Genomic DNA, 21,711 nt, shown 5'->3' with positions numbered 1-21,711 from the left:
TTTTAAAAATGCAGTCAAAATCATTTTCTCCTGCTTCTCCAGGAAAAGCAGTTTTCCTGTGCTTTCTAAAGAAAATGGGCAATGCACCTATTAACTACGTAAAGCCAGAGATAAATGTTGCCTTAACAAAGGAGATAAGCAGAGTTACTTGCACAGAAGAATTGCCTGATGAGAAAGTGAGACTGCTACTCTTTCTGGTATGGTAGGTGTGCAAAGAGCTCAGAACTCCCATCTGGCTCAATTTATTAATTATGAACGTATAGACTTACTGAGGCATTTTCCTATATTCTTGTTTCATTCCTCTTATGTAAAGGAGGCAGGATTTGACTTCGGGGTGACAGCCCCTCTTTACTTGCTGCAAGAAACAGAGGATTGAAAATAGGAAAATTTCTGTGTTAAACCTGCTTAAAGAGGATAATACCTTAATATGGTAGAGAAATTAAAACCACAGGATGTCACAAAAAGATCAAGTTAATTGGATCCTGGACTCTTTGAAAGATGCTTACACCTAAATACACACCCAAAATATATCTTGTGTTTTATTAGCAAGGTTTAGAAAATCTTCACAGAATCATGCATTATTTTTCCAACTGTTACAAAGTCATTAAAACATTGTCATCTGCTTTTCCTATAAGGATACAACCACGAGAGAATCATGCTTCGACTAATGGGAAAATTTGGGCTATAAAGTAGTTCTGAAGGTGGGCTGGGGGTCCAAAAGAGTAACAGTATTAATATCTGTACTCTAGGAATGCACCTTATGAACCAGGCATAGCAGCCACATGGCTCTTCCAACTCACAACAACTATTATGTTTGCATACTCCTACAGAAGTCTGGCAATGGTTCAAAAGGACACTTAGCCAAGATAGCAATGTAAAGCCCACAAATTTCAACAACTTGGACTGTGGAATCTCTCTCTCCAGTTTCCCCTCTCCTGTGAAATTCAGTGAATTCAGAGAAACACACACCCTAAGACCTTGCTCAAGACTCTTCGAAGATACAATCCGAAGTCCAATTACATATCACCACTGACTCCTGGAGATTGAACGTCTGAACACATTACAAAGTATCACTAATAACCTGATTTGGGAGGGCGTGGCAGGGGGCGGAATAAAAAAATTAAAAAATTCTACCATTCATCAGACAGAGAACTTAATACTGGAGGACAGAGATATGGGTCATTTTGCAAAATTTGTACATAGACAGTTAGCCTTTTTGCAAGCAGGGACTATATATTCAGACTACCTGGTGCATTTTTTTCTATCTGCCACCTAGTGCTCTCCATGCCATTAGACAGGCATATTTTTAATTCCACTACTATACTGAACAAATAAACCAGGTATAAAAATTCAGGACACACACTGGTAGCAAGTCCAGAGATTTCACTTTTTTCCAGACAGAACAAGTACTAGTGAAATTTGGAAAGTGAATTTCAAACCACAACTTTCTCAAAAGGAAAGACTTCAGTTTTCTTTTAAGAGAAAAAAATAATGCTCCTATGAGAAGATTTGCTAGGGGCAAACTCCATCTTCACAGTGGTCTGGCATCACCGGGGACCAGTCAAATTCCTGGTTTTCCTATATAAAATCCTTAAAGGGATTTCAGACAAGAAAGGCAGATATATCAGTGCTTGAACCAAATGACATAGAGGAGAGACCACTTGCCAAGTCAAAGCAAGTACAAGAAACAAAATAACTTCTTTCATATCAGTAAATCCATAAAAACAGGTCAGTTTACCAGAACTTGTGATTTCTGGGTCAGAAGACAGAAAGAGGAAAACATGTGGAAGAAAACTGCCTTTCTTTTGTTTTCTATTGCTAACTTGGATTTACCAGTACATTTCCATATTGGAACTATAAATCAAGGTGTAGACCTCCCCTTGTAGACACCACCACAGATAAGCTGTTTGGGTTGGATGAAGGAATGTTAAAAACTACATTCACCTAGTGAAAACATCAAAATTTGTTGTAATTTATGACTCCAATAAAACTTAAACTTATCAGTAGAACCAGACATATGGTAGAGCTATTCACAGATTATTAACAAACGTTACGGTTGATTCATACAGAGTCCTTCCTTATTTTTTTTCCCTAACTACATTGTCTTCCAACTAATCTATATAAGATCCACTACAAAAACCAAAACACACCGTATTTGCTGCTGGTTTTGCAGTATTTAATAGCATAATACTAAGTTTTGTACAATTAGTCTGTTAACGACATGTAGCTACTTTAAAGGAAAACAAACTCATGAAAGCATACAAACACTTTATATAAAGTGTAATTCCTTATCATACCATTTGAGAAAGCGGTTTCCTTGGGATTTTTTTGACAATCAGAGCAACAAAATGCTGTTTCACAAAAATGAAAAGAAAAACCCAAACACAAAAAAAAAAAGCACCAACCCACAAACAAAAAAGACCCTTAGCACTCAAGTGGATCTTCCAGATCCACTGCAGCCAAAGAAACTGGTGGTTTCATTCACGGTCCCTGCAAGACTGCGTAAGTATAAGACATTCCAAACAGGGACAAACTAAATTGGGATTATTCTACAAAGTTCTGCTAACAAACCACATAAGAACACAACATTAGTTTCATCTCCCCCGATAGCCACTTTTAACATGCCAAGTCAACCAAGAAGTTGATCACATTGGCTATGATGAAAACTGATGTTTCTTTATGCACAAGGTTGCTTTCTGATAAATATTGCCAACTTCAGACAAATATTCCAGTAGTTTTTAAGAGCTCTGAACAATGACACAGTACGAGAACTGCTTAAAGGGCAAAAATCTTTACTGACTGAAGAGAGCAATGCTATTTGGTACTGTAATTTGGAAAGTCTACACAATTGTATATAGCAAGTATATGTGTGAACCAGGGCACAGGTGACATCTTTGGGCACTTAATTTCTACAATTCCATGTCAAGTAGTAAAAGGAGCAGAAAAACTTTGAGAGCACGATACACTTGTTCTCAAAAGAAAGTAAGAGAAAAGTAAAAAGAAAGAAACTGTCAGTGTCTTCTTGCTCACTCTTACTTACATATCACAGCTACTGTTCCTCCTCACATCTCCCTCAAGTTCCAATGGCGACAACACTGAAGACTTCAAGAAATTACCTTCCCAGAAATTGCCAATTTACTGGCCACCAATGGCAAATATAAATAGACAATTAATCGGATGGACCTATTCAGGAGGATAAGTTAAATAACAGTAATGACAGCACCAAGCTTCCTGTAAAAGGAAGGGGAAAGAGAGCTCCTTCTATACGTATCCAAGAATGACAGCAATGCCATAGAAAACATGTAAAAAAATCAAGACAATGCAGCCACTGAGCTGGGAGCTGAAGACCAGCTCTAAGCAAAGGTGAGACATCAAATAATTGCCTGGAAGTACTTTTGGTAAAATGTAATAATTGAATTACAAATCCTATCCTAGTCTGACTTTTTCTTCAAAAAATTTATCACAGTAGTTGAGTTAGCTCTTTCAGGGTCTTTAAATGTATACCATCCCTCCCAGGTAACTACATTTGTAATAAAGTTTAGAACTCCACTGAAAGTAATTCTTCTATTAAAGTTCAAAATGAAACAATGATGTTCAACATGATGCACATTATATTACTGGAAATTTTCATTACCAAGACTAACTTATGGACTGCCCATCAGGAAAGTATCAGATGCCTCTCCACCTGTATTATGGTACCACATGTCTGTACAGACATGGAATACGTAAGGATCTCTGCCATGTACCTAAACACCCAGGTTTTGAGTTACTGGGCAACAACTCCTGTTCCTCATCCCTCGCTCTCTAATAACCAGTGTTGTCAATAAAGTTTGGCTTCTACAAACCAAAGACCTTATCATTACTCAAAATGATGGAAGCAGTACTAAAGCCATGACAAAGTAAATTGTGTTTCATCGGTTTTTTCCCCTCCTCTGGCTGTGAGAAGACACAGATCAATACTCTTCAGCATGAGAATTCTGCAGCGAAATTTTCATTTGTTACAAACAGCAACAAAAAGGCCCCAAGCATGGCCTGTCACTTCCAGTTTAGAAGGAAACGCACTAATAAACTCTTCCCTCTGGGTCATCTTTGACAATGGGCAATACTATGCCAGCTCTTATTAAAGGCAATTCGTATCAGTGGCCCAAAAATTTCCTTTAAAATTATCATCTTTTGTATCCATGTAGCAGGATGTCAGCTTTAAAGTGCCACTGAGATATAGGACCTGTCATTATGGTTAATTTTCAGTACAGTTTTAACACCAGGGTAGCTGATCCCTAAGGGTATGCTTTTTTGGCTAACAAGATTTATTTAGTAGTTATCCAGACAAACAAGAAAATATATTACTGTACATTGCTTTTCAAATATAACAGCAAGCAATAAATCCTACTATAAAACATAAAACTTTGTTCTCTACCATGATGTCAAACAGATGAAAATATTTTTAGAAGATTAATCTATTTCTTTTATTATTTTTTTTTAATTATATATATTAAAAAACCCTTAAAATTCTTGGGCTTCCAACGCAAAAAGCACACAGAAAGTAAAATTAACCTTTAAATATGAAACCTATACAGCTGTTGTATATATAGCTAGATATCAAGTTTACGTTTCAAGCCATAAAGATGGTATTCTCTGTCAAATGACCCAAGCTTCTCAGCAGAACAATATGCTGCATTGAAAAAGAGAGTACTATGAAATTTGATATTGTTGTCTCATTTTTTGAGAGAAATAGTGGTTTAAAAACCATTTTATTGCTCTATTATAATAGAAAAAAAATAGAAAACTTCATTTATTGGGTACATACACATCCATTTACCCTGCTTTTCTAGCAACAAAACAGAAAGTCTGCTTTCATGCTGTAACAGGACTAACTTCATTGTATTAGGATGAAGACCATCTTGCAGTTTGCTAGACAAAAGGTACATCTACGGAATAAAAAAGCTGATAACATATTGTCTAAATCCTCATATAGTCAGCAAAGCCCATTTTTATTGATGTTATATAGAAGCCATAAAACCTAGTTGACCTCAATCAACTGTCCTCCCAGGGAAAAGAACTCTGCCAGTACATGCCAGGTACCAAATATCTTAGAGCATTTCCTATGCTACTTCTGTTTCTACAAGCTGAGGACGAATTTGCTTTCCCTGTCCCGTATCCAGATGCAGTGACTGACTCTCATGTGCCGACTGACTAAACAGCCAATTGCTAGACCAACGAGTCAAGCGGGAGCCCATCTTGCACCCAACCCCTGCACTTACTTGGCCAAAACAGCCCCCGCACCTGGCAGCAGCATCACAGGCAGATTTTGTACACCACTTCTTTTTCCCCACTTCAAAAACATTAAGCCTCATCACAACTAAGAGTGAAATGGGTGATTTGGCAGATGACACAATTAGGCAAGGAGAGACTTCATAGCTTATCCTAGGTCAAACAGCAAGCGACTTTTGGGAAGCGAAAACTGAACTCCTGTATTCAACCATATCCTTTGCCAGTCAGATGACATGCTTCCAGAACATAAAACGCATAAATACATCACCAACCTGACATCGCCATACACAAGCTATGGTTGTATCCCAGCAGGCTTCTGAATGAATTGCAACAAAAAAGTATTTCAAATTAAAAAAAAAAAAGCAAGTTCTTCATTTTCTTCCTCCTACTTCAGAGGTTGGAAATCATCATAGAACATCTCTATAATGCTCTCAGTCCTTGGGTAGGTGAAAGTTTACAACTATTTCTATACACCTGTCTTCCAGGTAACAGAACAATGTATTATTATTTGCTCTACTACCAGTCTGCTCAAGGCAACAGGTTATAAAAGGGAACATGAACTAACTACAGTGGATTCTCTCATACCCATAAAAATATTTATGAAAAGTTAAGCAGTTTTCACCTTAAGTTCAACAAATAGCATCCACAGAAAAGCATACACGCATGTTACACACATTGCAAGATCAGAGTTTTAACACGTGTATTCTACGGAAAGCAATTGTAAGAAGTTTTGCAAAGCAGTCTTTCATTTTACGATAATTTCAGAAGCCTCATAGAGCTATATTTGTATGACCATTTCAGATCAAGGCATCTGTAGGCTAAATAAAAGGTGTAAGTAGAAAGCACTGGTATCAAGTGCATTTAAACAGATAAAACGAAAGCAATTAAAACTTTACCTCGAACAATAAGTTGAGCAAAATTTGACACTCCTGAACCTCTCTCTGACTGAGTCACACAGCGGTATAAATCCTGGTCAGTTTTTGTCACCTCTTGCAACTTAAATGTAGCAGCAAATCTTCTGTGATTGATATTTTTAGTCTGAGCAACCGGAATATCTTCCCCATTTCTTCTCTGAAAATAAGAGAAACCAAGGCAGAGTTATCTCGTAAGAATACAAAAGACATTTATCACGATCATCATACAAGAGTACATAAAAACACCAAACGTATTCGCCCCGTGAAGAGCTAGGTGCTGACATCCCATCAAGAGATAAGCAGTACTCAAAAGCATTTCAGAATCAAGTTTGGGGGTGAAAAGCACCATCAGGCTTTCGCACTGCCACAAAACATGACCATGACATACTCAACTGATGTTGTTTCATAGCTGGAACCACAGGACAGCCCAACAGTAGCTATTGCACTCCTAAGAAAATTCATTAAACTTTAAATAAAATTATAACAGATAGACTGGGTGTATTGTAAGAAATAGTTAAACAAACCTGGCATTGAGGGATTTCATAGGTTTTCAACAGCTCTTTTTCAGCAACCAGCCCATGTTGCCTTTTTAATGCTCCCTTCCATCTGCCCAAATTCAATACCTTCTAAAATTGTACCTTTGCTATACTAAGCACCACCTATCTACCTAAAGCTAGTTGAAATAAAAAGGGGAGGGAAGGAAGCTGCTGAAAGAGGAATTATGTCTATCTCATTTAAAAGGAAGGAGTTTAAAGAGTTCTGAAAAAATCATAGCTACCACAAATCACTGAAAAATTTAATCTGTCTGAAGCTGCGGGGCAGGGTGAGAGGTCAGTAAGACAGAAACAGTTTGAGCTTTTTTGTGACCCTTTTTCCTTGTTCCCATTCATATTAAATTCTCAATTCTTATTTTAATCAAAGAACAGGCCCTCCACCAAAAGTTAGCATTAAAAAAACAACACAGAAACATGCACCAAGTGAACAAACGATGTTCCTGCTCTCTGCCATGGATCAAGCGCATGTTATTCCCCAACCAGGATACAGCTTCTGAGCACTTGGCTTTGCTCAGTCACGAGAAAGACACCATCATTTCCTTGTAACTGCATTGCCCGCTCTGCTCCATACATAGCAAAACGTGACCTCCACGGACATTTTTAGCTCTAATCAACCCCTGGAATGAGAAACTTCATTGAGGTCTTAAACTCCGAGCTTTCTGTCTAACACAAGAAGTGGCACTGCTGAGCCACAAGATTTAATAACTTGAAAGCCTGTAGCAAAAATAGAAAGGGGAGAAAAAGGAAATGACTTAATGCTGCATGTGTATATTAGCCAGCCTCCTATCACAGGCAGGAGTACTTCATAATACTCAAACACTTCATTTTGCATCTACCCTTCGTGATCCTAGCATGGGTTAGTCACTCTAAACAGTTTTGCAGTAGATTAGCCAGGGGTTCAGCGCTGCTGCAAACCCACTGTAACAAGTATTCATTTTATCTATTAACACATTTAAACAGATTAATTTTAGCTTCTGCCATCTTTCTTGCAGCAGCCAAAGCACCCTTCCCATGCTTCACTGCAAGCCTTGGGTGAAAACATTCATTTATACCAAACCTGGCAGATTTCAGATTCTTTCAGTTGCTGTGTTCCACTACAAAGACCACACCATCACCTTTATGAACAGCAGGTTTATTCATGCGACCCTTCCTCATTTCATGAAGACACCACCCATTTCCCCACCCACCCCACCTTCCCCTGCCAGCCACCCTTTTTGCCATTACACCAGAAACAGCAGGGAGCCACTACCCAGGGGTAAGCTCAGCCTGTGGGGCTAGGCGAGAAAGTACAGCGAGATGCAAAGAGTGAAAACAGATCTCCAAAAGAAGATGGCACATGACATGCTTCCAAAAGGTACTCGCGCTGCTCCTCCCTAAATCAAAGTCACCAGCCCGTAACTGCCAAAAGCCTCCTTTATCACGTGGATGCTATCTGAAAGGATGTTCACAGGGCAAAAGCAATGAAGGCTGGGCACTTGGAAACCCGGATCCACCGCAGCGCAGGCAGGCACTGGCTCCCTTCTCAGCTCTGCAAATATCTGCCTCCTATTAAGGAGAATTAAGGAAGTTTGCTGACACCTGCAAAGACTCCTACGAAAGAAAGGCCTTATTGAACTTCAGGGATCAATGAAATCATTAAATATCAATATCACACAAATGAGGGGTGATGTTAAAGGCTTTATTTTGGTGCTGCTTAAGCTACAGTAGAATTATTTTGAGAGGTGTACACCCCCCCCACCCCCCTCCACTTAGTTGGCTTCTCCTGAGAGCAAAAGCTAAATCCAAAAGCAGGATTTTCAAGCTACTTTTTTCCCCCCTCAGTTTTGACCAGAGGCTTGAACTCTCTGGAATGATAACTTAATATAAAACTTGGATATGGTGCCTTGAAGCAACCAAAATAAAGTAACTTTCTTCCTCTTGTGCTTGCCCGTACCTTCCCACAGTGCATACCCTCCTTGCCACACCACGGCCAGCCCGCCAAGGGAAGTCAAGCTCCCCCAATAAACACAAACTTGCCGCATAATTGTTAAAATGACCAGCAGCATCTGAATGCCAAGCGCTCAGTCTGCAGCAGAGAAGCACATCCAAGCCTGTTGTGTAAAATAATTTACCCTCCAAAGCTCAGAACTTGCTTATTTAAGCTTGTCTACATGCTTCATGTTGAGAAAGTAAGTGAATTGGGCTCCTCCTTAAAATGAAATATTAATGCACTTCCAGAACAATTAATCAAAATGAAATTTAACAAGCTTTACAGTTGTATTCCAACAACGAAACCTGGGATTTTCTTTTCTATTTATATCAGTGATTTCCTACCACTTTATCTTACAAGGCTTAAGAGTAGTTACTCAAATTTCTCTGTATTAGGATTTGTTTCTTGGGACTCCAACTGCACAAGTACATCTTCAAAGTCTATCTTCATACACAACTTATCCATTAAAATATTTTTCTGTCATTAAAATGACAAAAAGTTCAAACAGAAGAGAGTTCTCACGTAAAAATGAATGTTAAAGAAAGTATCCTGCATTCATTTCAGCGCATATCCCTTACACCGGTAAGCCATTAGCCAGTCAGAGTTCAGATGCATTGCCACGATCTCTTAATTAAATTCTTCTTTTTAATGTCAGGGCATTACTACTCATTTTAAAAAAGAGGAAAGAAAGGCAGCAGTGCTCTCTGCTTATTAGAGGGTTCCTGGTACATACTGTTTCAATTTATGTCCTGCTCACACTGAACAGAGCTTGAAAATGCTGCTCAATTAGGTTTTAAAAATTCAATTTAAAATTAATGTGGAGTTATACTAATAGGTAATGGCTGTACCCTGTGCGATCCTTGGTTCCTCCAGTCCCTTGCTGTCTGATTTGATAACCCTGAATTGCTCATTTAGGAGAGGTCACCAGGCAGTTCTCCTTTTGTGAAAATAACTCTGGGCTTCACAAAGAGCTACACTCTATAAAACACTTGATTAAAAGAAATATAAGCATGTGGAAATTCTGGCATTTCAGGCATTTAAAATTATGACCTTAAATAAGTCTCTGTGACTTCAAGGTTATTTTTAATTTGCTAGGAACATGATTCTATTTTTTTTTTTTCAGGCAATGAAATGAGATAATCTGTATTTTAAACAAAGTCAACAGTAAAATCTATGCAGCTTAAAAATCAATCATAGGCAAATTAACAATTAGCCTTAAATTTATCTTTTCTGTCTCATGAAAGAAATCAAGCATTTAATAAACATGAAACAAAATTTTTGTGGATATTCCAGAATCTGAATGGAACCACAAGCATCTAAACCCCAATATCTTATTTAATTGGTAGGGTTTAGGCACATTTCAAATTTTCTAATAGAAATTTAAAACTTATCTGCATTTCTCTCTCAACTTCTCCGGTTGAAAAGTGGTGGTTTTTGCTTTTTTGTTTAAACAGCAGTAAGATACCATAACTTTCTGCGTGATGTTCCCTCTAAATTTTCCTGAACTCTTCTTTTTCATACCAGTGATTTTTATCAGCCTAGACAGCTCAACCTTACACATCCCCATCCCTTCCTTAATATAAACACCTTAAACTAAGTCCGCTCCACTGCTAATAATTGCAGTCAACTCTGGCTGCCTTCTCGAGCTCTCAGCTGGACGCCGGGATGCCTCCAGAGATCAGAAGATGTCAACACTTCGGCTGCAGTGACACACGCATTACTCTGGCAGCAGCGCCCACTTCAGCTGGCCCCCACTTGCTCCCTCCTTGCCTTCCCTCCTGTGCTCACACAGAAAACTGACCTGGAATAAAAAAACCTTCCTGGAAAACATACTCCCTCCCCCAAATATTATCGTCACCAAACAGATTAGTTCACAATTGGATTCACTGCGTGGACACAGCGAGCGGAGGAGAGGGCAGGATCTGTGCGGGGAGCAGGGCACAAGCCGAGAGTTTCTCTAAGCAACTCGGTCCCCGAAGGGGCAATCAAAACTTCACCAGACAGCAGAAGGGCTGGAAGGATGGCCCCAGCAGCTCCGGTAATTACACTTCTGCTGCCCCGAGGAAAAGGGAATTTGTAAATAACGCGCTCCAAAATTTTTGCGTTTTTACTCATTCTGCAAAGGGAGAAATGTCATTTTTTGCAAGAGGGAAAAGGGTTGAACATGGATAGGCTGAATGCCAGCAATAACACGTGATCTCTGCCAAAAGATGTTTTCGAAAAATAAAACAACATGAGGGGAATAAACACCACAAATAACTGTATTTTTTAAATTTTACTTACATGTAGCTGTCTGGCACTTTTCAGCACACACAGCATATGCTTTTACAGCATTTAGGACACAATTCCCAAACGAAGGGAAAAAATCTATCTTTCTAAAGAAAAAAAATTTTTTTTTAATTCTTTTACACGAATGTCTCAATATATATTCTTGGGACTTTAAAACTTACTAAACATACTAGAAACATAATAAAGCATGACTTCTATTTATCATAAGAAATGATAGATTTTTAAATTTTTCCCCACCCACAAAAGAGCAAATGACTGAACAAGTGGGATTTCTTTGTCAGTCAATTTCATGTACAAATACATGATTTAAGTGTAAGAAATCTTTTTTTTCAAGCACCACAAGAATTGCAACTATAGCTTAAATAATATGCCTAGATAGTCCTATCATCTTCTTTAGTATACAAGAAGTAGCACCAATTTCTTTTGTTTGATTTTTGAAAGAAAATGTGGAGTTAATTTTTTTTTTTAGTAGGAAATTAATACAACCTGCTTTAACTTGCTGGTCTCCCTACATCCATGGCAAAACAGACTAAGATCCTACTCTCCAATGAACTACATATTCATTTATTAGCAGGAAAAGCAACGCAGCTTTTCCCACGCAAACTTATACTGAAGATCTTGAATAAATGAGACAAGCCAAGTTTTATCCTGCACGCTGCACTGCAGTACAGAAAAATCCACGATTACTTTAAATGTCTTGGTTACATGCACTGCTGTTACTCAAACTTGTCCACTTTGAAGCAGTTCAATTTCTCTCACGCTGCACTGAACTTCCTATTGAAGAAAGCAAGGGTTCTCATGAAATAATCTAATTGAGAGCCATCTGGCCCTTCAGAGGTGGCAATCCTAATTTATTTTATTATAATAAAATCCACCAGAGGCAAAATAGCAAAATTCATACTACAGAGTCCCTGGCCATTCCCCTACACAAATAAAAACGACACTTACTTTCTCTGGACATTTTAAAGCCTCTTATTTTGAATCTAATCTAACACATGCCACAAAAAAATCTGTATTAAAAAATAATAAAGAAGCTTTTCAGAAAGCTATAGTTCTTGAATGCAGTGTTGTTGATTTAAAAAAAATACCACATAATTCACAGAAATACAAATTCTGGACACAGTGATTAAAGATCTGTATTACCTTGAGCAGTGCATGCTGAACTACAGTATTCATCCTCGAAACAAAAAAATCTGATCAGCTAGGAGAAGACGATGGAAAAAAGTTGCAAAAAATCCCACTACTGAAGACCAACACCACAGAAGACGGTTCCTCAAACACTTCTCAGCAGACGATTTTACGCTTTTCTAAAAGCAGCCAAGCATACCAGCTGCTCTTATTCTTCTGTAATTCATTAAGTCCTGCAGCTCTTTGAGGAAACTATGGCCTGGGGTACCAGGCTACCTACTGCACATCACACCGCTGAGGAGGAGACAACCTGAATGCAGGCGTTAACAGACGAGACTCACAGGACTCACGGTTGAGGAATTAATAACAATTTACATTTTTATAAACATCATCTTAATTTCAGGTGTCTTATTTACATGGGTTTAAGCCACAGCCTGGCTGAGGAAATACTACCAGGACTACACAGAGTGACCGAACTTCCACCACAGCTGGTCTAGCTGTAAACCACAAAATGGCAGGAGGGGAAAAAGGCGCCTGGTGTTACAGGTGGTCAGTGAGCTGACCCCCGGCACCACGGCGGGCACAGGCCCTGGCAGCGGCACGGTCCCCAGGGCCTGATGCTCCAGCCGCCGCAGGAGCAGCAGCGTCCCTAGGGAAGAACTACAGGGATGACAAACCCAAAGGCTGCCGTGTAAACTAAATGACTGGTAGCTACACAGGCTGGAGGACTTAGTTAACTGGTGCAGAATTAAATTAAAACCAGGAGGATTACAGTATTTCATGTCGCTGAAACCTAAGTTCACCAGGCATCTAGGGAGAACTGCCATATTTATCCAAGAAGCTGATAAATTGAGGAGGGGGAATGGTTCGTTCAGGGTTAAATGACATAGATAGCATCAAAGGCGCACACAGAGTGCAAAGACAGGGGGAAAAAAAATTTTGTAAAACAAACAAGTTCAAAGGAGAATCTCAAATATGAAGTTACGAATACTGTATTTTTCATTGGTGAATATTCTTTATAACCGTGTTGGAGTCAGCAGTGTGATATACAGAGTAAATTACAAGTCAAGTCATTTACAAGGAGCTTGATGTATCACTTCAAGGCAGCTTTTTATACATCTTTGAAAAAATGTTTGGAAAACCAGAAGGTCTATCACAGAACATAAATATGATGAGGCGAAAGTGCAGGTAAAATAGACAAGTCACTGCAAAAGAGGAGCCCTGTCCACTGTGCTTCCCTATTTTGTTGCTCACTTGCAAAAACATCTTTTCTATAAGTAAAGGCAACCAAAGACGAGACAAATGAGGGAAGTGAAGTTTCTGTGCAAGCCTCAAGTGCAACAGAAAAAGAACTATGCTGCTCGGCCATTGTCAGTAATCAAGATAAAGGTAAGATGATGTAGACTTGAGCGGCATTTTACCAGCTGAGGAAAGAAGGTTTGGTATAAACAGCCCAATTTGCTGTACAAATTAGTACTTGTTTTGGGCAGATGACCCTGATGATCCAAAAAGTCTGCTGTCCCCCCAAAGGCTCCTCAGAGGTTCACCCACCACTCCTGCCAGCCGGGGAGAAGGGTGAACCCAGAGCGATCGCTTCTATCTCCTCCCGCAGCCTCCACACAACATCACGCTTCAACTCCTTTGGGCAGCAGGCCTGACTGACTTATTTCAGTTCAACACCAAAAAGCCTCAAACTTGACAGTTGACTAAAACCAAAAAGAAGACTAAAAATCTCCATCACCGTTCCACAGCTGAACCCCTGCGGGTGCTAACAAAGCACCTTCTCTGAACTTTCTCTAGGCCCCCACAAAAGAAAAAGGAAAATAACAAAGCTTCTCTAACATTCAGAGCGTACTCAGCTCCCCTTAACTAGGGGTCATAAAATTTGTGCAAAACAACAAAAGACATTCTTCAAATGTGGCAAAAATGGTGAATAGGCAGGTGCACTGTAACAGCAAATGTTTTATCAAACTAAAGAAACAGTACCTTAACCAGTTAATTAACTGTATCAAAATGCAATGGGATCTCAAAAGGCAAAGTTACATTAGAAAACTATGAAAAATTCAATGCAGAAAAACCATGCAAACTACATAAAACAAAGTTAAATTGGACGTGACTCTCCTGTTACAGATACATTTTTTCTGAGACCATGAGCAAACCTCACAACACTTCACTGCGGCTAAAAGGCTCACCCCAAAGGCCCACGGCCTATACTCAAACCCTCCTGATAAATCCTGATCCATGCCTTCACCTTCTGGGTACCATGAAGAAAGGAATTTTGTGGCTCAACTTCTTTCCTCTGAGAGGAAATACTGTCCTCCCAAAACGCAAAACAAAACAGTCAATGCTGTGTCCCTCAAGCCCCTGCCAGAGGCACAGGTTCTCATATACCTTCTCCAGCCTAAATTCCTGAAATATTATATTGATCCTACACAATGATGTGCCCAAATGCATCATCACAGGATACCATCTGCATGTGCCCCGTCCAAAGACTTGTTAAAGAGCACACATATGCAGCATCTAGCAAGAAAAATGAATGGTATATATCAAATCATGTTCTGTGGCAACCAGCACCAAAACCCAAGATGCTGGTAAACAGGGCATTAAGGGTTACGGCAGCTCCCTCAAGAGAGGGAGTGGGATACAGCCAGTTGTTTGAGCCCGAACAGCCAGCCATGCAGACGCTCGTTCATCCGCCGGTAACAGTTGGTACCGCTGGGAGGTCAGCCCCACTCCATTGTTTTTACAGCAATTTGCATTTTATTTTCCATAATGCTTTTTAATTTCACTTTTTCAATTATTACTCTCAGGCAATTGCTTTAATTATCTGTTATTCCACAAGGAACGACACTTTCCTCTGGCGGAGAGAGGGGCTGCATCAGACCGCATTAACGCTGACGAGCCTCTCCACGGGCGAGAGCGGGGCTGCCTTGCCAGCCTTGGCAGCCCAAGTGGAGCGGCGGTTAGCCAGCACCCACAGCTATTGCTGACAGATTGGCCCGCTCGCCACCGCTCTGATGGCAATCTGCACAGGATTACCAGGCGCGTATTAAACTTTTAAATGCATGCGGTACCCCTTTGAATTTCAGATTCGCCAAAGCAAATGGTATCAACCGCGGACCGTGGCAAAACACATCCGACTGCAAAGCCAGAGCAAGCCGCTTTCCCTAATCCAATGCTACGTTAATGCAAAGCTCAGCAATGATGGATGGACTCATTAGTGCTGCAGTTATCGCCATGTGAACCAGGTGCCAAGACATATGGTTTAACAGATGTTCCAGCAAAAAGCTCCACTGGCACTGTGCGAGTGTCCAGTTAAACCGGACATCGATAAGACACTGAAAATCGTATTGGGCTTCTGGGAGCCACAATTGTTCGCAGCTCAGGAAGCCGTTAAACACAGCCTGATTATGCAAAAAACCCTATTGCTCTGATATCCCAATTAGATCCACAGAACAAATGCTGGACAATACGCACACTGCTTTCCGGAGTCTTTGTGTACCCAAATGTTATTTATCCTATGCAGCCAATTCTATTTCTCCACTGTCTTAGTAAAGAAACGAAGCTTAAAACCTTGTAAGCTTTCTCTGCACAGAAATCTCCAGATCAAATTGGCAAACAGGCCCCTCATCACACCCCACCCCACCCCTGCATTTTCATGTTTAGAATGCCCTGAGTGTGCTATTCTTTCAAATATTTAATACTTAACACGTATCCATCCCAAGCACAGGATTAAGGGGCAGAACTGACTCTTGTTTGCAAGGTTATTTATTGACCTAACTCCACTGGAATGCATGGCATTTCACAGGGTGGGGAAAAATAGAATAAAAAGGTGGCCCTATATACACTAATTCAGCAAATCAATGTGAACAAAGTAGCAAGGTGCATCAAATGTTAATACATGAAAGAATCCTTATTCTTTAAGTGTCTTTTCAAAGAAAAACAATTCATAGCCTTTAGAAAAAAGAAAATCAGCAGAAGTGGGCAACAACTGATCAGTTACGATGTCTATACGTGCTATATTTAATCTTTTAAGATTACACACACACTTATGTTCACCTCCTACAGGAAAGACAGAGCATACCAAAGCATAACAGGTAGAAAAGCTACGTTACCACCTTGGGTTTGGGAACTCCTATCACACAACCTAACTGCTTCAGTGTGTACAGCGGCACCAAACTACAGCTGTCTGTGTGTGACATATTACAGTGGAAATTTTAAGAGGAGGGGGAAAATACAGAGAAAAAGCCCCACAGCATTACATTCAGAAGAGGGTGGCAGGCAAAAAAGATAATACACACCAAGACTGAAGGTATTTCAGAAACAACATCAATGCTCCCTTTAAACAAAAACTAAGGACTTTGAAACTCTTTCAGAATTTGCTAATAATTGTAGGTCATAAAGTGAATCCTTCAGCTCATAACTGTAACAGATTCGATAGTAGATTAGGTTGAAAAGATGAAGAACAAAAAAATTTGACAGCTGCATTTCTGTCCCGCTCCCACACCTACTATTCACACTGTCACAAAAGGTGTGTTTCAGATCATCTTGTTCAACCAGTTAAATCTCTTTATCTGTGCAAATATTTGTTTCGTATTAATGCAGCTGCAACTTTTAAAAGACTTCTGTTATCTTTACTGCTTATCTTTCAATGCCAGAGCTCTGACTGTCCCAGACCTTCGTCCAGTGGGGCTGTGAAATGCAGGGGTGGGAGGGAAGGGGTAAGAAAGGGGACAAGAGACGAGATACAATCTGAAAACAAACAAGAGGAGAATCTACAGCCATGAAAGTCAGAAGTTCAATTCAATGTTAATTCCTATTTGTCTAAAATGTTTACAGATGTACATTTACAGAAAATGGAATTGACAAAAAGACTGGGATTACAGCAGCAAGCACACAGGAAACAGCTTATTGAAATGCCATACCTATTTTTATCCATTTTTATTTTCAGACACACAAAGGTATGTGTACTTAATTATATATACACTGAGAAAAACATAAGCATGGAAATGCGCACACACGTGGATCATCTAGTATACGATCAGGGCTTTTTCCCAATAGCTTTAATTTTTTTAAGTCTACATAGGACACTGCAATGAGACACGCTACCAGGATTCACTTCAACTTCAGTTCAGATTGTTATAATCTTTCCATCTTCCCTGCTTCTAACCAAACATCCCCATCTTTTTCCACCTGCTGGCACTATTTCTATAGGTAATTCAGACATGAATAAAGCTAAACAAGAAAAAAAAATTAAAAAAACGCTTAAAACAAACAGTCCTCCCCACCCCCAAGAACAACAAAAATCCAATTTGGCCCAAAATCTTTTTCAGCCAGATCACTTCCCTGAGCTGACTTACTGGCAAGCTCCAAAAGCTCCAGTGTCAGTGCAGAGAGCGATGAGGAGGGCGAAGCCAAGACTGCAGCAGCTCAGAGGGAGCCTGCCTGAAGCAGCTGTGGGACTGCACCCAGAGAGAGCACGACTCTGAACACAGAACAGGGTGGCTGCTGGCTTTTTTTCTCCCCACTGCTGAATTGACTTTAGCTCCTCTTTGAAACAGAGGGCTGGGAGAGCCAGAGAACGCTGGTAGAGTCCATAACATCTCTATTACTTCAATGCAAGCAAATTGGATCTTAGATCATTTCAGATACAAAAGCCCTGGTGTCCCAGATTGCACCTCAGATCTCTACTTATCAAAGAATGTGTCTTAATAGCAATTTGTTTGCTGCTGTTTCTTTTTTTCTTTTTTTTTTTCCTCCAAGGAAATACCTTTTCTCTTTCAATAAGGACATAACAAAAGCTATTTTCTCTAACACAGTGTACTTGGAAAGTGTCTTCTTCCCCCACCCTTCATTTTTCATTTTTGCACTTTTTTTTTTTCCAATGGCCTTTCTTGTTATGAGAAAAATACATTCCTAGAATGTTTCAGCTCAGGGCTCTCAAAAACAATTACTTAGGCATTTGATTTGATCTGCCAGTTCTTCCTTTCTGGGTATTCGGGCTTTATGAATCTCCAGTTTGGTCAAAGGTTAAAGTGAACCTTTTCCAAGTCACACTCCGGAGCCTCACGAGGCCCATATATACCCACCCTGGGTTTTAAGGAAAAGGAGTCAATTCACTATTAGCTGCGCACAACAGCAGTAACTTGCTGTGTTATCTAAGGAAGGAAATTCAGAGAGGGAAATCTGCTGATTCATGCTCACGTTGGGAAAGACGGATGGAGGGGTGGAATGATGAGGGTGGAAGAAAAAAACGGGTCCCCTTTAAATTGGTGAAAATTTGGCACTGTTTAAGGGAAAACAATAAGGGGAATGGAAGTTCAAGTATGTAATTTTAGTAGCAAGGTATCTTCAAGAATATCAAAGCACTTCATAAGCACAAGCAAGCAGAGTTATAACCTCAACAGTACCTTATCTTTCGCACTGTGAGAAATTGCCACACTTGTGATCCACGCACAAAAAACCCCACCCATGAAGTATATGGAGGGACGAAACATACGTTTTCCAAGTTCCTGTGGCTGTTAACCGGGCTCCTCAGGGGACTGCAAGTTAGCAAGGATAATGTGTCAGAGTTATCTGACTCAGAGAAGTGAGCGATAGGGAAGATTTCCAGCTGGCTGTCTCCATCGGGACTTTCTGACCCATGATCTACCGAAGGTGGTGCTTCACGGGTTTGCTGGTATGCTCCGACTGTTATAGTCTGCCTTTGATAGAGCAAAACCCAGCTTAATTACATTTTGCGTGCTTTATGTGCTCTGTTTGGCAAGTCTCTGAAATCAAATTCCTCTTCCTCAATGCATGCATTATAAGTTTGCTCAATTTAAAGAAGTTGCTACTCAGCGACATAGCGTACATCCAATTCCTACTGCTATGATACCTTTTTACTAAATGCAGTGCAGTTACTGCTAGATTTGTGTTCCTTTTTTAACGTTGTGGCATATTTGTTCAGTAACACATTTTGCATATCGGACTTCTTCTAATCTCATTCTACCTATTAAAAAATATCTCTTTAAAATTTTATCACATGTCTATATGCAACTGTTACTCAAGGGTTGTCAGCTCCGCTCTCTATTAAATGAAAAATCAAACAGATTAAAGTAACTAATTATAGTTCATTTCAAAGTACGATGCTTGCCAAAAAACAGGTATTTTAAAGTTCTGATTATAGTTCATTTCAAAGTACAACGTTTCCCAAAAAGTATATACTTTACAGTTCTGAAAATGTACAGAAATACACATTCTAAAAAAATAAAGTTTTAAAGGGCATATTTAGAAACCATTCTAAAGGAGTGTTGGTGCTTAAGGTATATGTGTAAACTAAAGCATACATATAAAGGTACACATACAACTAAAGTGATTTTTTAATCCTTATTAAGCAGCAAAATTCAATTTTTTAAGGAGCAACTGTGAAACTTTGCCGTCCTTCTACTTAACTGGTGGTCTTAACTGTAAGTAACCCCATCCCCACACCAGAAAGCAAAGCAGTTTTTTGGGGGGATGGTGGTGTTGGTTTCTTCTTTTTTCTTATGTTTAGTGAGAAGGGTTATTTTCTGGTTTGAGTCATCTCTTAGATTCTAACACACATACTTCTCACTATTACACACAGATGAAAGTTGAAGTCCCTCCTATTATGGAGATAGAGAAAAACGACATGCAACAGTCCTTTTATGTTGTCCCATTAAATATGCTGCTGAGTAAAATTGAGATGCACACAGAAGTACAGTCACATGCCTCCAGCCACCTGCTTGGACAAAGAATTAATTGTAATTTATATGATAAAATAATCCTCAAAATTTATGACAGCTGTGTTACATCTGTGTTTTACTAAATCCCAAATGCCAATTATCTGCATCTAATGGTAATAAATTTTGATACAGAGGAGCTGATTTACAAGGAGAGGAGGCCCACTATGCCTTAAAGACCAACCCTCCTCCACTGTCCACACCAGTTGTTCTAATTTTTAATCCAAGCTTTTTAACATTACAAAATTGATTACAAGTTTCTCCACTTAACAGAGATAAAATTGTATTTAAATATTTTACATGCAGAAGAAAAAGGCTTAGGAATTTAAATATTTCACCTCCAGAAAGCAGCTTGTCCTCTAGCCAAATAGACTTGCATGAGTTGGCCTTACCTGGAGCCATAACTTGTTATTCACTGCATCTCTCCCTGTAGCAATGCATTGAAATGTAGCATTCTGCCCTGCGTTGACCTCTACATCCCCCAGCCTCAAGAAATGTGGAGATTTATCTGCAGAGGGGCAAAACAAAAATTACAAATAACGCTTATTGCTAAAAAGGTGCCAGCAACATTGTCTCCCTGAAGATGCGCATTGTAGCAACCTTTGGCTAAAAAACAGAAGCAGAAGAGAGAAAATTACTTGTTTCATCTCTGTTCAAGAATAAAGAGTGCTTTCAGTCCCTTCCCTTCTCCCCTGGTGATTCTACTAACTTTATGTTATACATGAGTTATAATAAAGTCTTTTAAAAATCAAAGCCAAGAGAAGGAGATCAAATGCCAAAATGTCAGCAGCACATTACAAAAATTATCCTGAAGACTTTCGATTGTATGAAACCCGTCATACTGAGAAAAACCCAATTAGCAGGATACTGCTCAGGCAAACAGAGAGATACTATTCAGATTATTTGCAATGTAACGTAGAGCTCTGCTGTTTTACTAAATGAAATCGTTTGTGCCATTGAATACAGTATTTCAGGAGCTGACAAATCTATTTCCCACACTGACAAAGCCCCTAGGAAAGCTCAGTGGCACAACCACCTGAAGGATTTATTAAATGTAAGAAAGCTGACAGATGCATTTGAGGAATGGGTAGGTTACACAGCTCTCGCCCATCCCTTTCTCAAGAACTACTAATGGAAATGGTAGCTGACCTGTTATTTCTTTGTGTTTACTGAAAAAAAAAAAAAAAACCAACACGCAGGAAAAAACAGCAAATTGGAACAAACAGCTTTTAAAAATCAGTAACAAAAACGAACTTATTGAATACCATATCATGCTGATAATCTACCGTCATGGCTGTATCCAAGTGCCTTTTGTTTTGGCACTTAAAAAAGAACACAAAGAAAAAAAATAAACAAGCCAAATACTGAATCTGAGCAGAGCTTTGCTGAGTACAGACATCAGATAGCTAGGCTGGCTGAAATATAAAGAGGTAACTCACTCAAATACCCTGTAAGCTTGGTAGCCCCTGGAGCGTGGTCTTAACAGGTTTGGGGTAGAGAAAACAAAATGTGAGGTTGCCATTGCAACTCTGTTATTTGGCATAATTTTGCAAATTTGGAGGAGGGGGTTGTTATATCTTGATCATTTCAGAAAGCAATTAAATTATCAGCCATGAGGTACATTACAATGAAATCACATTTTAGAAAGAGGATGTCTAGAGGAAGATCAGAAGAGTTGAACAGAACCAAATTACCAAAAAAATGGGATAACAAGTGACAGAAATGCACAGTAATGATGTTGTCCTCACAACTTTTTATTTCTGGAATATTCTCATTATTGCAACTTGTGTTTGCATGTTTGTAATTCTTCCCCAGGATTAAGCAGGGAAAGGCAAACACAAATG

General features: G+C 39.4%; 1 protein-coding gene across 1 annotated transcript in view; it reads right to left on the bottom strand.

The window, feature by feature from the left end:
* The window catches only part of PTPRK (protein tyrosine phosphatase receptor type K), a 320,227-nt gene that overhangs the window by 197,963 nt on the left and 100,553 nt on the right, over positions 1-21,711 (bottom strand). Inside the window, exons 4-5 of the mRNA XM_059835338.1 lie at positions 20,260-20,375; positions 6,168-6,342 (exon numbers count right to left, since the gene is read on the bottom strand). Of these exons, the coding sequence (XP_059691321.1) occupies positions 6,168-6,342; positions 20,260-20,375 (291 nt within the window). The remainder of the gene's footprint in view (positions 1-6,167; positions 6,343-20,259; positions 20,376-21,711) is intronic.

This window comes from Gavia stellata, chromosome 2 (genome assembly GCF_030936135.1).
Source record: "Gavia stellata isolate bGavSte3 chromosome 2, bGavSte3.hap2, whole genome shotgun sequence".
NCBI classification, from domain to species: Eukaryota; Metazoa; Chordata; class Aves; order Gaviiformes; family Gaviidae; genus Gavia; species Gavia stellata.
The sequence above is the reverse complement of the archived record's forward strand: the minus strand, read 5'-3'. Positions and strand labels throughout refer to the sequence as shown.